The sequence below is a fragment of the Uloborus diversus genome, chromosome 6 (assembly GCF_026930045.1).
Source record: "Uloborus diversus isolate 005 chromosome 6, Udiv.v.3.1, whole genome shotgun sequence".
Lineage (NCBI taxonomy): Eukaryota > Metazoa > Arthropoda > Arachnida > Araneae > Uloboridae > Uloborus > Uloborus diversus.
In genome coordinates this window covers 66171312-66187791 of record NC_072736.1, presented here as the reverse complement: position 1 = coordinate 66187791, position 16480 = coordinate 66171312, and the positions used below count along the sequence as shown (strand labels likewise).

Here is a 16480-nt window from a genome sequence, read left to right as displayed (position 1 = left end):
CAGGAAAAGTGTTCCAGTTATCCAGTTGCTTGAGTGTGAAATAAAATGTGTTCCGAATGTGCCCCGTTTAAAATCAAGTGTATTGAAATGTGCTCTGAATCTTCTGATGCAGGATATTTGTTGAATTCAAACGTCGGAAACACACTTGAAAACCAATTGGGAACTCATTTTAGGCACGCTGGTAAATTCATTGCGTTCTTCCGCGCAACTAAAATTTCAACAGTTTTCCTCAACTATTAGTAAATAAAATCTCTCAAGATATTACAGTGAAACCTGTGTAAGTTGACCACTTGCGGTGCACTACTTTAGTGGTCAACTTAAACAGGTGGTCAACTTACAAAGGTTGATTTATATGATAAGGTATGATAAGGGCTGATTTCGTGCCTGAAAAAAGCGGTCAAATTAGACAGGTAACAGGTAGTCAACTTAACAAGGGTGGCCAACTTCACAGGTTTTACTGTACTAGAAATTTTGTTGCAATGAATTGCGATCGATTGGCGTCGCGGAAGCCATTTTTAAGGACGGCAAAATCCCTGGTAGAAGAACTGTCCAATGGCTGACGTCTTCCACGCGAGATTGCTGTAAAATTAACAGTAAAAGATCGTAAAATATGTAACACAATTTGAAAAATAGGAGTGTTCCATAAATTTTTTAACAATGTTCCAAAATGCATGCTACGAAGTGTTCTAAACCAGATTTGTGTTCTCAGAAGTGTTTTGAAAACTGTTGCATCAAGTATGCTTCAAAATTTTCTAAAACAGAAAACAATTATCAGTGTTCAAAAAGTGCTTAAAACGTGTTTAAACAGTGTCTGCAGATTCGTAGTTGTCCTTCTCCGCCAAGGGCAATCGCGTACCCCCTCAAATAATTCGGAGCACAATTCGAGAGCGGGAACCCTCAAAAATCAAACCAAGACTTCATGATATTACACCCATTGTTCCAGGGCCATTGCCTTAAAACACGCTGCTTGAAAAGTCTTCGGTTAAAATACCTACATTGATCCAGCTTCCAGAAGCTCGGAGACAACAGTGTTTATTCTATAACTAGAAAATCGCCCGTCAAGATATGACGGGTAAAAATTGCTTCTGCATTCGAACGAAGCAATTGTCTGTTCGATGACATTTTGATTGTTGAAATTTTAACCCTAACTCCAGTGGATTAAAGCTGAACTCAAGTAGATTGCGTTCATTGTTGACCACTTTTTCGTTTCTTCATTCTCCTAAAAGGACAGTCTTGCCAGTTCAACAGTTAAGTTACCGGATCCAATTCAATCTTGTCAAAATAAAGCATTTCCCTGCATATCAAACATTAACAAAAAATAATATCAAACTAGCTGCGTGCCCGGCGTTGCACGGGCTACTTAAAAATAAAAGAGATGTCTAATTGATGTTTTTGTATTACTCTGACATCAGTTTCTAAAGCGCCAAGGAGTAAATAAATACGCGTAATGCAAGGTTTGCAAAGCACCAGTAGAGCATATTTTTAGCAAAAATCCCTTTAACGTTAATCATAGTTATCAATGATACAAGTTATGAGTATTTTCAATTAGCACAAAAGATGAAAATATATGCATTATCAACTATAATCTGTGCTCACGTTAAAATGAATTACATCTGATAGACTATATCTGAACTATTTATGTACAATCACAATCAGCTTTTTACATAGAATGACACATACTTTTTGGCTGATTATGTGAAACTAAAGCACCAAGACTAAATAACTACTAATAAGCATTAATTTAATACCAAGTCATCAGATTCCAATTTAGCTTTGGTTAAAATCCTTAAAAACAATCTTTTTTGTTCAACTCTGTTTCACATAGAAATCCAAACAATCTTAATTTAACATGCTCTTTTAACGATATAAACTGTATTTTAAAAATAGAAACAGGAAAGAAAAAGAGACTTGTTACAACTCGAAAACTCATCCATGTGACGGGAAAAAGTCCAACAAAATAAACATAATTAGTCGCACATCCTAAGTGTACCAAAATATGAGGCCGGTGAATGATAAACTTACACTACAATCGATAAACATAGCTAAAGAAACAACTTTCATATGCTGAAAAGAGTTAAGAACGTTGAATGTAAAAAATAAAAAAAGGACAGACGATAAAATAAAGACTACGTCCGAATAGGCAAACCAATTTTATACTAATTTAAAATGAAATTCTAGATGAAAACGTTGTTTTAAGATTTGGACAGCAGCCAAAAAAATCTCTTTTAAAACAATTATTAGAATTTTACTTGCTCACGCATATGCAAAATGGCAACAGGAAAGAAATAAAAATTCCTGAATAACGTTATGTTAATTAACGTTTTAATTAATATCTCCGCTAATTAAAGTCGCACAATTACGAGATTGGTCCTATTGTTTTCTTTGGAAAATTTCGAATTGATCGGTATCTCGTTTGACTCTCGATTCGCAGCGGTTCTCGAGAAGATCGATCTTCAGACAGAGAGACAAACGGACGCGAACAGATTTTAATATATAGTAGATTATCATGGCATGGCGCGAGTTTCATTGCAAGTGACGTCAGGATCGTTACTCGATCAGTGAATTCACTTTCTTTTGTGAAGATGTCTAGTTTCCAATAAAAAACCAGGAGTTTTTATGGTTTTTAGCTATCTTTTTAATTTTAACATTGACAGTAAAATCAACTTTTTATGCGGTTCGAAACTTGTTTAGAAACAGCTTTTAATAAAAATTAAGAATAAAAATGTCCGTCAAAATTGAAAAATAACTTATTTTGTTTGCTGCAAGAACGGGTAAAGAACTTTTAGGAAGAAACCCTTTCGCCGCTTTCACACAGTGTTGCCAGATGGTCAAATCCGGATTTCCCCAATTCCCTACCAACTTTTCCCCAAAAAGCGATGTTTTCTATCAAAATTCCCTAAATTCAAAAATTATTTTTCCACTAATATTTTCATAAAATGAGTCGACTTCCTCTGATATTTTTGTCTCTTGAAAAAACATTTTTTCCCCCAAATAGCCAAATTTTCTTTTAAAATTCCCCAACTTTTTTTTTCTACCCATTTTCGCTTTTTTTTTTTTTGTCTTCTTTATTTTTTTTATCTTTTTTATATTTTTACGAATAAGGAAGCTGAAAGTCTCTGTCCGGATCTCTCTCTCTCTCTGTCAGGATCTCTGAGACGCGCATAGCACCTAGACCGTTCGACCGATTTTCATGAAATTCGGCAAAGAATTAGTTTGTAGCACGGGGGTGTGCATCTTTAAGCGATTTTTCGAAAATTCGATTTTGTTCTTTTTCTATTCTAATTTTAAGAACATTTTCCCGAGCAAAATTATCATAAAATGGACGACTAAATTACCAAGTTATCATAATGCGGAATCGTGACGTGGGCAAACCAATTGGCGAGAAATTCATCATGCATTGTTTGTAAATATATAGAGTGGAACCAAAATACCTTTTTAATTTTCTACTACGAGCAAAGCCGTGTGGGTGCCACTAGTCATAAATACAAGCGCCTGATCGATTGATAAGAAATAACCAAAAATTTTTTTTCTACTCGCATTTACTTACTCTGCTTCTGTATGTACATTTAAACTATGATTTTTGTATATATTTATCTAAGAACATTCTTCATCACACTTTTTTTTGCCTGTTTCACGTATCAACTAGTTACTCACGCAGAACTATTAATGTGAATTCCGTAGCATAATATTCCACATAATGCGAAATGCGAATTCTATAAAGTTGAGCAAAGCTAAACCAACGCTGTTTGATACAAACAATGTAACTACCAGATGTCAAGACGCGAATTTAAATACGAAAAAAATATTTTTTCCCCGGGTTTTCCCCAAGGAAAAAAATTTTCCACAAAGAATTCCGCTCAAAACCCATTTCCCCAAAATTTCCCCGGAGAGCACCAGATTTCCCCATAATGGGGAAATTTCCCCCAATCTGGCAACACTGCTTTCACACATCTCTGTTCGAAAACTACGTTCTTACAAATAAATAAACGAGGAAATATGGAATTGCGCTTTATTTTATTTCTTAATTCGATAAATCAAAGACAATATGAAGGTCAAATAGCAAAGGAGGAAACGATTTATCATACCTAACCTTGAGCTTATTAAATATAGAATTTTTGAGTTCTTCCTTTGAAATGGAGTCATCAATTTCCATCATCGAATTCTTTCTCCCCCTTTTTTTTTGTGGAAAATAAAAACAAAATGTTTTTCCGGAACAAAACAAGTCCATTTTCCCATAAACCTGGATGATTTTGTGATACTAGAAGTCTTGATTGCAAATTTTATCAACATCCTTCGCCAATTGCTTAAAAATCATCAAATAATTGGTTGAAAACATAACAACTTTTTGAGCAATTAAAATGATTAGCTGTGGAAACGATATTGGGTTAATGATATAACGATATTTCCCTATAACGACGATATTTTCCAACATGCAAAGCGAGGAATTCCAGAAATTCTAACTAGCAGAATATTTAACAGGACATAAGTTACATTCAAAGGGAGATTATCAGTGTGGTAACAGTAACCATTTTAAATTTCGCAATTGTTTTTTTTTTTTTTGGAGGGGGGGGGGGGGGGGGAGGGGGACATTAATTTGGTAACCAATATAGATTAATGTTTTTCAATCTCGAAAACTAGGGACAGAAATACATGCAATATACCAGACAGACAGGTAATCACAACCAGAGACTGCAGTTTCGTTCTTGTTAGAACTCGTCAGTCTGGAATTGCGAATAACCGAGCTGGAGGCTGATGTCATCTCACTGAAGCTGAGAGCGCCAACAAACTGGTAGATAAAGTAAATTTATCTCACCAGCGAGTGCATTTATCCAGCATGGTGGCTTTCAACTAATAAATTGAAGGCGAAGCTTGGGAATCTACCAGTTTGTTGGCGCTCTCAGCTTCAATGCGATAACATCCGCGTTCAACTCGGTTACTCACTATTCCAGACTGGGGACTTTTAACAAGAATGAGAGAAATTGCAGTCTTTGGATGTGATAACCAGGCTGTCTGGTATAGTGCACGCAGTTCTGGGGGCCGTAGGCCTGGGTTAGGGGCGGTAACGTACTGCTAGGACGGCAAATTTGACAAATTTTCAGAAAAAAGAATTGGGGTGGGGGCGGCCAAAAGACAACATTAGCAAAAGTTTCCCAAAAGTAAAGGCGTAGTACGACAGCTTGTGAGAATTCTAAAGCAAAACGCTAAAAAGTACGATGTGTTGGAGTGGAACAAAAAAGCCACTAAAATACTGTATTAAGTCAAAAATGCAATGAACGAAAAACAAAAAAACTTACAGTTATTACATTGCCAAAGTCTTAAATAACTAGTATGTTGTGGCCATCACGAAACTTTCTTCTATATTTTTCTTTTTTTTTTTTCCTCCCCATGCTTGACGAGGAAGCAATATTCCCAACAAAAGCAAAATTACACATGTAAAAACTTGACGACCATCACAACGTCTGAATTATTGCAAAAGCAAAGTAAAGAGCGAAAATTGAAAGTTATTTTAAAAGCCTTGCTTGAATTAATTACAAATATTTTATTTGTTAACAAACATAAGTTAAAACAGTTAAAAATTTTAAAACATTGAGATAATATTTCCGATCATTTCCATACAATTAAAATCACGAGAAATACGCAGACGACAATCTATTACGATTTATCTTTTTTATTGTTGCATTAATAAAACTATTTTTATTCGCAAAAAAAAAAAAAAAAAAAAACACCTCTTGGAGCGATTGGCGTCAAAATTGAACCAAAGCCTGTTTACATGTGGATTCACATATATTCCTTAATTTCAACCAGAAGGTAGCATTACTTCTTGAGATAGGGCACTCACGATGGAAAAAAAGAATGGGCGATTGCGCTACCCCCTTTTTAGCTGTTGATACCAAAATAAAAGCTCTTATATCCACTAAGGGCTACTTGCTGATAAATATTTCTTTCATTCCGTTCATTATTTCTTGAGATACAGCAGTCACAATTGACGACAAAAAACATTCTATAGCTCAATCCCCGTTTGAGCTATTGACACCAAAATTGAATCAGCACCTGTTCCTGTTAATGGCAACATATGGACCAAATTTTGTTTGATTCCGCCAGTTACTTCCTGTGGAATAGCAAGCACGCGTAACTCAAAAAAACGTCCCATTGCTCCACCCCCTTGGAGGAATTCGCGCCAAAAACCAATGGGCACAAGTTCACATAGGGGCACATATGTGTACCAAATTTCGTTCGATTTCATGCGGTAGTTTTTGCTGTAGAGCGGCCACAAAAAACTGGTCACACACAGACGTGACACACACACACACATACACACACACAGACAGATATTTTCCAAAAATAGTCGAAATGGACTCAGCACACCTCAAAACGTTCGAATCCGTCAAAATTCGAAAATTTGCACGAATCCAATACTTTTTCTATATATTTGATATAGAAGAAAGTAAAAATTAGAAAACTTTGATTTGATTTTTGAATTGTATAGTTTTTAAATTAGCAAATAAAGAAATCTGGGAAACCTCCCCTCTTGCAGCATCACTAAAGAATGTCTAAAATTGCGTTTTCAGAACTTCAATTTCGAAAAATCTCCAGCAGAATGTTTCGAACCCTGTTTATTCGTAGCGCAATAAGAGATGACCTACAATTGAGTTTTTAAAACTTCAATTCCGAACAATAATTGGAGGAGAATCACCGAACCCTCTTTAACCTAACATCATCAGATATCTTCTAAAATTGCTTTTTTTGAACTTCAATGTAGAAAAATCTCCCAGGGAAAGTTCCTCTTTCTCGATGCAAGGGAAAGGCGATCATCTCATTGCCCTTCTTCTGAATCTGCGCTTGGTCAAGGTCAAAGGTAGTCAAAGATGTTCAAAAAAAATTGATTTTTTGAAAACCTCCCAAAACTTTTAAGATTTTTCTTTTTGATGGAAAATGAAAAATCACACATCCAATAATTTTATGTGAAGAACATATTCTAAAAATTTTAGCAAAATCAGAAATGTTAACTATTCAAGCCTGCCCTATTCATTATGAAATTTGCTTTGATCAAAATAAGAGGAGCTCAACTAACTATACCCAAATAAATAATTAAATAAATAAATAAATAAATAAATAAATAAATAAATAAATATATATATATATATATATATATATATATATATATAACTAAACCAAAAATTATTTTTAAACGCTGTCTGTAAATATTACGTTTAAACATTCATTTTTCACAGAAAATAAACTACACGTTAATTTGTTCCTCCAGGATTGCGTACCTTGCCGGATCAAAGCCTACCACATGGTCAACGAGCCTTTCTACTTCAACTACATTTTCAATATTGCCAAAACTCTCCTATCTGAAAAGCTCAAGAAACGAGTGAGTATACCTTTCAATTATATTGTACAGCGCACACACCTGTATGTTACGCATACTATTTAGTACTGAAATGGATACGTTTTATCTTCCTACGAATGAAAAGAAATAAAACTGCACTCTAGGGGAGACAACTACAAAAACCGTGTGGTTTTTAGTTATTTATGATGCCAGCAGGCATTGGTTACCAGCTGATCGCCTGTCATTTGAATTTATTTGTAAAATAAGTATGAGTCAAACCCCTATAACCTGTTCCAAGACATGAAAAAATAAAAACGCTTTGATTGTATAAAACTTGAATAAAAAATGTCTGGTGGGGTAAAATGGTCATCAAATTCAGGTTTCTCAATATATAGATGGATTACAAATAAGGCAAATTGTTTAAACACTTTTAACTTTTTTTGTTGTTATTTTACGTTACATTTATAAAGAACGCGGTACATTGAATTTTAGTAAGAAATTGATCTAAGTAGTTTTATACCACTTTCTTTTCTCTATTTATGACCATTTTAACTCAGGGTATGGGGTAAATCAGATAGAGTATAGCACGTCTTGTAACTGTTGAAATTTATACTAGAAATCTTAAGGTATCGAACTATCCGTTACTTAAATCCTACTCTACTTGTAAAGTAAACGCTTAAGTTATATTTTCTCCAAGATGTTAAAAAACAAAATGTTTACTTTTTCAAATAAGTCAAAAATTAAGTAAGCTTTTTCGAGACTAAATTTTTGTTGATTGGGCCAGTATTTCAATGCATATATTACTGCATACTTAAGTCACAATATTGAACACGTACGGTGGCGCACACAGGAATTTTGCAAGAGGACGGTCCAAATTCGAAAGTCCCACTCTTATATCATACCCCAATGCGCCGTCAAACATATTAACTAGATTTTGTGGAGTTTCGAGAACGAAAAGCAGTAAAAAAAAACTATTAAATAAATAATTAGTATTATTTAAAGAAAAATATTAATAACACGTACTTGCTTAAATTACCAAAAAGCAAAAGAAAAAGAAATGATGCATTTACTTTTCTCATAATTCAAAAGAGGAAACAACAAACCAAATTCATCGTTTTAGAAGTACCACATGGTTATAGAAGTTCATAGAATCTCATTTTAATCTGTTCCTCTGCAAAACTAAAAATATGGTTATTACAGTTTTGTATTCATTAAAATTCAACAGTCTGCTTCTTATTTGCAATTCGTTACGGAAAGGTGTTCAATATTTTAAAAAAATCTTCTAACATGAGAATTTTTTTTTTTCACTTATTAGAATTGAAATTATTGTTACCTTTGTTTGAAATTATTTTACGTAAAAAATACATAGAATAGCATTCAATTGGGGGAAAATAAATGCAAAACCTATAGGAGTGGTCCGGACCCCTCCCTTGTGTGCGCCACTGAACATGTAAATATGCTTATCATCGTAATCGTAATGTTATAATAGTACGTATGCGCAGGGTGTACTGAAATAGACTGACTGTTTTCAAAAATTTATAATAGGAAAACGGTTAATGATAAAAAAATAATCCTTGCAGAAAAATCATGTGGTGGGCCGTAAGTTTTGCCCCCAGAGTTCCAAATTTTAGTTCAATAATTTTCCAATAGATGGCGCTGCAGATCGTAAGACCGTAAAACAAAGAAAGATAGAAAATTACAACATAGTTTTCAAAAAATGTTTTTAATAAGCAAAATTACACAACAATATTTTCAAAATGTCTACCGCCGGCTACAACCACATGTCGCAATCTTAGGAAAAATCGGTGAATTTCAATCTTTCTTTTTTGACTTATAGGCCTACTATCCGCAGCGCCATCCATTGAAAAATTTTGGAACTAAAATTTGAAACCTTTGGGAGGAGGGGGATTTCATCTCACTGCATGAATAATCTGCTAGAATTTGTTTTTTATCATTACCCTTTTTCCTGTTATACATTTTTGAAATCAGTATCAGTCTATTTCAAGACTCCTTGTAAAATGTAAAACACTTGAAAAAATGATATCTATACGTTAACTATTATATGAAATATCTTTGCCCTTCAATGTAATTATAGAATTATTGAAATATATATTCAACTGCCTAACTGCATTCGATAATGAATAAATTTCTTATTTTAACTATCAAGTCCTCAGTGTCTTTTCCAGTCCACTCCATAATGCTTTGTTGAATCTCATTTAATTTTTTTCACAATGTTTTTTTTATTTGAACGTAATTTTTTCATTACATTAAAGTAGAATATAGGAGTTCATTAAAAAAAATCACTTCAATAACTTACTTTTAAAGAGGAGCAATATTGACAGTAAATAAAAGTTTAAAAATTGTAAATTTGTCAGTTTCCTTCCTTAAAGTACTTTCAATACCTATTAACCTATTGTATGATTTCTTTCCGATACGTGATTCAATTTTCACTTGGGAACATTGTAAGCATTCATTATACTCTCATAAAAATTGAAAACTTGGGAAAAGCATTAATAATTTGAAGCATATTATTAATGCTTAATAAATAAACAATGCAATGTCCTCTCAGCAAAGAAATGTTTCCCCTGTGGTTCGGCCACCTTGCTGAGTTACCGAATGTTGGGCAAAGTGCAATACTTAAGAGAACTTGAGTTTTTCTAAAAATGAACAAATTGGAAATTCGTTTTGAAAATTACAGTGTATAGCGAAAGAGCAATGTGCTTTTTAGTATAACTTGTATTGAAATACTATGTGTCCGAAAAGTCCTTGACTTTTGTCAGGACGTATGATCTTTGATATCAACAGTATGATCTTTGGAAACGACTTTTTTTTTTCTATGTATCTTAATTTTTGGAGGTATATCTATTTTTTAAGTGAAATCAACTGCATGTTTAATAATATAGTTAACGTATTGCTTGATAGGTGGCACTTCAAACTCTAAAATATTTTACCTTTTGCACTCTACCCTGCTATTTCCCTTTACTTCACCTTCCTTAATATGTATTGGACATGTAAAATATGTTACCGTTTACACTCTACTCTGCTAATTTCCTTTTACATCACATTCCCTTATATGTATTGGACATGTAAAATATTTTACCGTTTACACTCTACCCTGCTATTTGCCTTTACCTCACATTCCATTAATGTATTGGACATATTACTTGACGAATCTCAAATAAATATATTTGAGGGCTCTCCACAAATAATGTCAAGTTTCAACATTTTGTCCCCCTCCCCGCTTTTGTCACAAAGTATCATAGTTTACCTTGCCCCCCTCCCCTTTGTCACATGGATAATTCTTGCTGAAATGGGATTCTGCAGATGATTATTTATTACTGACCTTATCTGAGGAAAAGACTTCTCGCGTTTCCGGACCACTATGAGAGTCAACTCGCTTTTATCCCTCTGAGAAAATTTCGTTTTCTCTCCACTGTTGTACTTTGCAGACGAAACATTTTCATTACCATATTTCGTACATTCTCTTGTATGCACTGACTCGATACCATTTGCATGCCACAAATAATTCGCTGCTTCCGACACCACGCAGTCATCTCAATGCATTCCAAACATCATGATTTTTTCAAACTCTGACAGGTCAGTCATTATTGAGTTTTTCTAAACGAACATTATACAATGACCAAAAGTATTGGGATTTTTTCAAAAATTTACATTTTTACGGATTTCTCGAGAAGTAAGAGCAATTGCTCTGTAATTGTTTTCTCATACAAGGTATACTCCAGCTGTCATTTTCCAATAAAAATTAAGTCTACTATTCATCTAGGGGACCCGCAACAAATTGAGAAAACAAAAAAACCAAAAAAAAAAAAAGGTTTTTGATCATACTTCATTGTCAATAGCTGGAAATAAGCTGTAAATTTACGAAATAAGTAAAAAACAATGTGAATTTTTGGAATTGTCCTAATACTTTTGGTCATATAGTGTATGATAAGCGCATGTGACACCTATGACTGATGCTAGACAGCCTATACCTTATCATTTTTAACCATTAAGAGGCAGACGTGAATACAAAGTGACACGCGCGTTCAGTTTCTTTGAAATAGACCATACCTTTTTCATAGATGTTCATATTATTTTGTCACCCATCTGATTAACTTCCGTTTACACTAAGATACCATTACAGTTAGGCCACCTATTTGAATTTAGATTTTTGTATATCTTTTACGTGTAAAAAGTTTGTCATGTTAAACTTACTTACTGAATTTGCAGATACATTTTCATGGAAGTGATCTGAAGTCATTGCACAAGCTCGTTCCGCCTGATGTCTTACCACAAGAATTAGGAGGAACACTGGGCTCAATGGACAACAAAGAATTCCGCTGTCAACTTCTGAACCGGGAATCGCATTTCGAAAAGATCAACAAATACGGATTTCAGGAGAAAAAAGCGCAGTTTATACGGAAAAAAAGTTCAAGGGCACTTGGTTTATTTTTTTGATCAACTTTTTGATTGAACTTTGAAATCGAACGATCAAGGTCTGAACGTTCAAACTTTTTAAAGCAAATCCGTTGATCGGAGAAAAGTGCTAACTGTAAAAGAGTGAAGAAGAAACAAAAAGAACCAAGTGCTTAGAGTAACGAATAAGCGAAGAACATTGTCTTGCAGAACAAAGTGAAGAGAAAGAATACTTAACATATTGCTGTTTAGTACGGAACACACATGGTATGCTCGAATAGAGCAACCGGTTAACCGGTGACTAACCAGGCGCGTTCTATCTTACGTTTGATGAGCACGTCATTGCTGTCACGTGATTAACCGGTTGGTTAATAACGTGACAGCAATGACGTCAGCGGTTACGATCCGATTGTTCACGAACCAATGCTTCATCGAACGCTTTCGGTTGATCACCGGTTACTTGCGCAGACATGGCGCAGACGAATAACACGCTGGTGAAAATTACTTAATTGGTCAAAAATGTCACGTGGTTCCCTCAACCAATCAACCAGCTTAAATTGCGGTTGACAGGTAGATCAACCGGTGAGGCTCATAGAACGACATCGGAAGCAACCTGTTAACCCGTAGCTCGCAAGAACGCTGCGGTTAGCAATCGGTTGCTCACCGGTCGACCGGTGAGGTTCGTCGAACGCTAGCTAAGTAGAGCTATCGGTAAGCTGATTGTATATGAAAACTTTCCAGGGACACCAACCGCTGACGTGATAAAATCAACCAACCGGTTAGCCAGTTGATGTATTCGAACATATCCACAGATTACAGCACTTAATATGTGAAGTCTTAAGAGGTTTGTAGCGTGTATCACGTGCCCTGGTAACTTAATATCAAGGAAATAACTCCAGGATGATTTTTGTAACCATTTTGATTACCTGGTAAATTTTCATGAATTTTACGAATAACCCAATCAAAATTTGATTCTGCAATGCGCGTAGTAGCTGCAGAATCAGACGCTGATGATAAATATAAAACGTTTTTGTGTTCACAACCCCAAAATTTATAGAGGGCGCTGCAGCCACTGTCTAATGGCGGATGAAAAAGGTAAAACAAACGCATACCGTAACTTATAACTTGCTTTGACGCTTAACGAATGACAGTAATTTTTCATCGTATTTATGGGAAGCTATCTTTTCTATTCTTCTAAAATTACATTACACCATAAACTGTCTGAAGCCTTAATTTACCCCAAAGAAAACACGTGGAATGAAATGTTTTACCTTTATCGGCAGTATTGTTAATAACCGCAAGGTAGCGTATTCGAGCTCTGGAGTTGCGAATAGCTTCATAAAAACGTTTTTGTATGTCTTCATAATAATTTTCCACCAAATCCCTTAACTTGATACTATGCCAAAAGTAAAGGGATCATTTTTTTCATTACTGTTATCATTGCTAATTCTTTATTTGTATTGGGAAGGTTAATAGCTGCGTGTTGGACCTATTTCTGAAGTGGCAGCCATATTCTGTAGCAGAATTAAAATGTACCATATGTCTCCTGTTAAAAAAAAGACGAATTTCGTTGAAATTATTGCTATATTGAGTTACCACAAAACTGATATTTCATATACTGCTATTGAATATTAGCTGTACGACGATAGCCAAATGTAATAGCAAGATGTTGGTTGTATTAGCTTCATCGTCAATGACTACTGTCTACTATTTATTCATTTCATTGTGCATAATTCAAACCTTTTTTTTACGAAAATTTTTTAGTTACTTCAGAAAATTTTATATTCTTAATGTGATGCTTAATAAAAATTTCAAAGACCAAGATTTTTGGAAATATCGTCTTTAATAGAAATAGTTTTGTAAAATTCTTGCTTAAAATTTTTAGTAAATATAAGGATTTTTTGTAGCAGTAAACAGCAATTGTCAGTAGGGGAATGTGGAACAAAGTGAAATAGTTAAGATAGCTTACTTTTTTTTTTCAAAATAAACAAATTGATTCTGAAAATTACAGTACATAAAGAAAGCACAATACGTTTTATAATAAAACTCGCATTGAAGAATTTTTTACTTTTGGCAGTAAGTTTGAACCTCCAAAATAGGCAGGAAACTTTCACTTTTTTCCATGGGACAAAATGAAAAATAAAATGTTTTTCTACTGAGAATTATTTTTTCGATTAGTAAGGGAGGGGATCATTGCAGCCCTGACTAGTAAAGGATGTTTTTTTAAGAAGTAGAGAACTGTAAGTTCAAATAAAAGAGATACATGTTGTTAATTGCCATGAATGTTGCTTTATTCGAAAGATGATTCTTTGCCATTTTTATCTAAATATGATTTCTGGCATATGGCCACCTCGGCTGGCTCGGAGAAAGTCCAATCGGAAAGTCCAATTTTCTCACTTTTTGCAGCAATGGAGGCCGTATGTCAGTGATAAGGTGGCCAACGTTCTCTTCCAAGGCGTCAATCGTCTGTGGCGTATCGGTGTAGACCAGAGACTTCACATAGCCCCACAAAAGGTAGTCCAGCGGTGTTAAATCGCATGATCTTGCAGGCCAGTTCACGGGTGCATTACGCGAAATTAATCGTTCTCCGAACGTTAATTTCAATAAATCAATTGTGACACGCGCTGTGTGGCATGTTGCACCGCCTTGTTGTCTATTCATGATGAAATGGTAAACCAAACTAAACACAAAACAAGTGACAGCTGTCAAAATGGCACACATATCAAACAGTGTTGCGAACTTAAAGTTCTATACCTCTAAAAAAAAACACAATTTACAATATATTGACCGAATTGGAACTAGCAATAAGATTTAAAACCAAGGGTAAAGGCAACAAAGTAAACCATGAAGTACAGGAATCCCATTACGGCCAATCGCACGCCGTTATCAACATCGGTGACATTGCCAAATCCGTGTGCATTCAGAACAATTTAGTGATTCGGTAAGGTAACCTATTTATTGAGTTTTCGATTCAAGGTGTCAGATTCTCTCACATTCATAAGTAATCGACATGATGTTAAGGAACATAAAAGCAAAAATTGTCAAGAGATTACTAGTTGTTTCGAGGCCACAGTGGAGCTTCTTCACCAGTGCAAAAAATGCTTTACACGCAACAAGTTACTAACAATTTTCTTGTGTCTGATTAGCATTTTCAGCACTAATAAAAGGACTCCACTCAGGGGCAGCAAATAAGGAGGGGCAAGAGAGGGCGGTTGCACCCTCAAATTTTTCACAAAGAATAAGAAAAATGACAGTTCAATTTAGATAACTTAGAAAATCATTTGCCTGCATTTTCAGTACAGAAAAAACTGATGGAAGATAATTGTTTGCCTCAACTAAAGAAGTAATCCCTTCACATGTAGGTTAAATATTTCAAAATTGTATACTCTTATGTTATGATGGTGCATCTTGTATGAGATGCCCACACAGTGTTGAGACTGCGCAATTTTTACGCGTAAACTCCATGTCGTTTTGCATAAATTCTTATGCTCATATTATAGCTTTATGTTTGGCTATTAAGTGTTCATTGATTTCTTGTACTAGAAACACATTTTAGCAACTCGATGTAATATATGCTTTTATAGGAACATTTTGAAAAGGTATGTTTTTTTGAAAAACTTCCCCCAACCAAAAATACTTTCATATCAACAAATATATCTTGAGGCTCTTTACTCGACAATCTCGGAGTGACACACGATGGTATTCAAGAGTAAATCTATAAAAGCCCCCTGGAAGAATTACTGGAAAGCGACCTTTTCTATGATAGAAAATTTGGTGTCACTTCAATAAGTATGACTCTGTTTGAATTTTTGTTTACTTTATTTATACTACGGAGGGTTTTTTGAACAATGCTACGATCTACTATCATAAAAATTTCAATTCGATAATCTTAATGATTGACAATTGAAATTATTAGTAATTTTTGCACTAATGCATACTTGAACAAAAGTTTGGAAAGTTTTGCTTTGACAAAACTTTCCATTACAGTTTTTACTATATGCCAATATAGAAAAGGTGACAAAACCCACATGAAGTTGTAGTCAAAATATTAAATCAATATTTTGAATAAAAATGATCAATTCAGTTTGTCGGTTATGGAAAGTGAAAAAGAAAATATTGCACTTATAAGTAAAATTTATAGAATGAGGGAAAAGGAATTGTTTTGTGAATTGCGACTATACTTTTTAATGACGCGCAAAAAAAAAGCACTTTGCTCAATTAAAAAAGCTTTCTTGGCTATTTTAAAGAACGGAATCTGAAGGAAATATGTTTTTTTAACATAACTTTCTTGCTTCCATTGTTTTTTTGACTATTTCAATCAGGTCAGTCATTAGAAAGATGACTTTTGTGTCTCAGGAGGATAGAGAATTACTTTTGAAGCGCAATGAGGCAAGCAACACCTCTATCTTTAGCGTACTGGCAATAAAGCAAAATACTGGATATTAAGTATAATTACAAAATTTTCTGCTCTTCCTGTTATAATAAAACATTCTATTCCAAAAATATCAGATTAAAACTACTAAAAATAACTGTACTAAAACTAGTACCGACATATTTTCTGAAATAAGTTATTACAAAATAAATTTAAAGCTTCGGTTGCAAAATTTTTAATAGTTCTTAACAAACCTAGTTATTCTTAACATTACCATTTTATTATCACTTCCTGTTAACCAATATGTATTTTATACCGTACTGAGGAAATTCATGTTCAAGAAGCTCGACCCCCCAAAC

At 34.2% G+C, this 16480-nt stretch overlaps 1 protein-coding gene across 2 annotated transcripts in view; it reads left to right on the top strand.

The window, feature by feature from the left end:
- The window catches only part of LOC129223941 (alpha-tocopherol transfer protein-like), a 44196-nt gene extending 30433 nt beyond the window's left edge, over positions 1-13763 (top strand). For both annotated transcript variants that reach the window (XM_054858324.1, XM_054858325.1), the window contains exons 5-6: positions 7265-7375; positions 11564-13763. In XM_054858324.1, coding sequence (XP_054714299.1) covers positions 7265-7375; positions 11564-11791 — 339 coding nt within the window. In that variant the 3' untranslated portion in view covers positions 11792-13763. The remainder of the gene's footprint in view (positions 1-7264; positions 7376-11563) is intronic.
- Positions 13764-16480: the final 2717 nt, after the last annotated feature.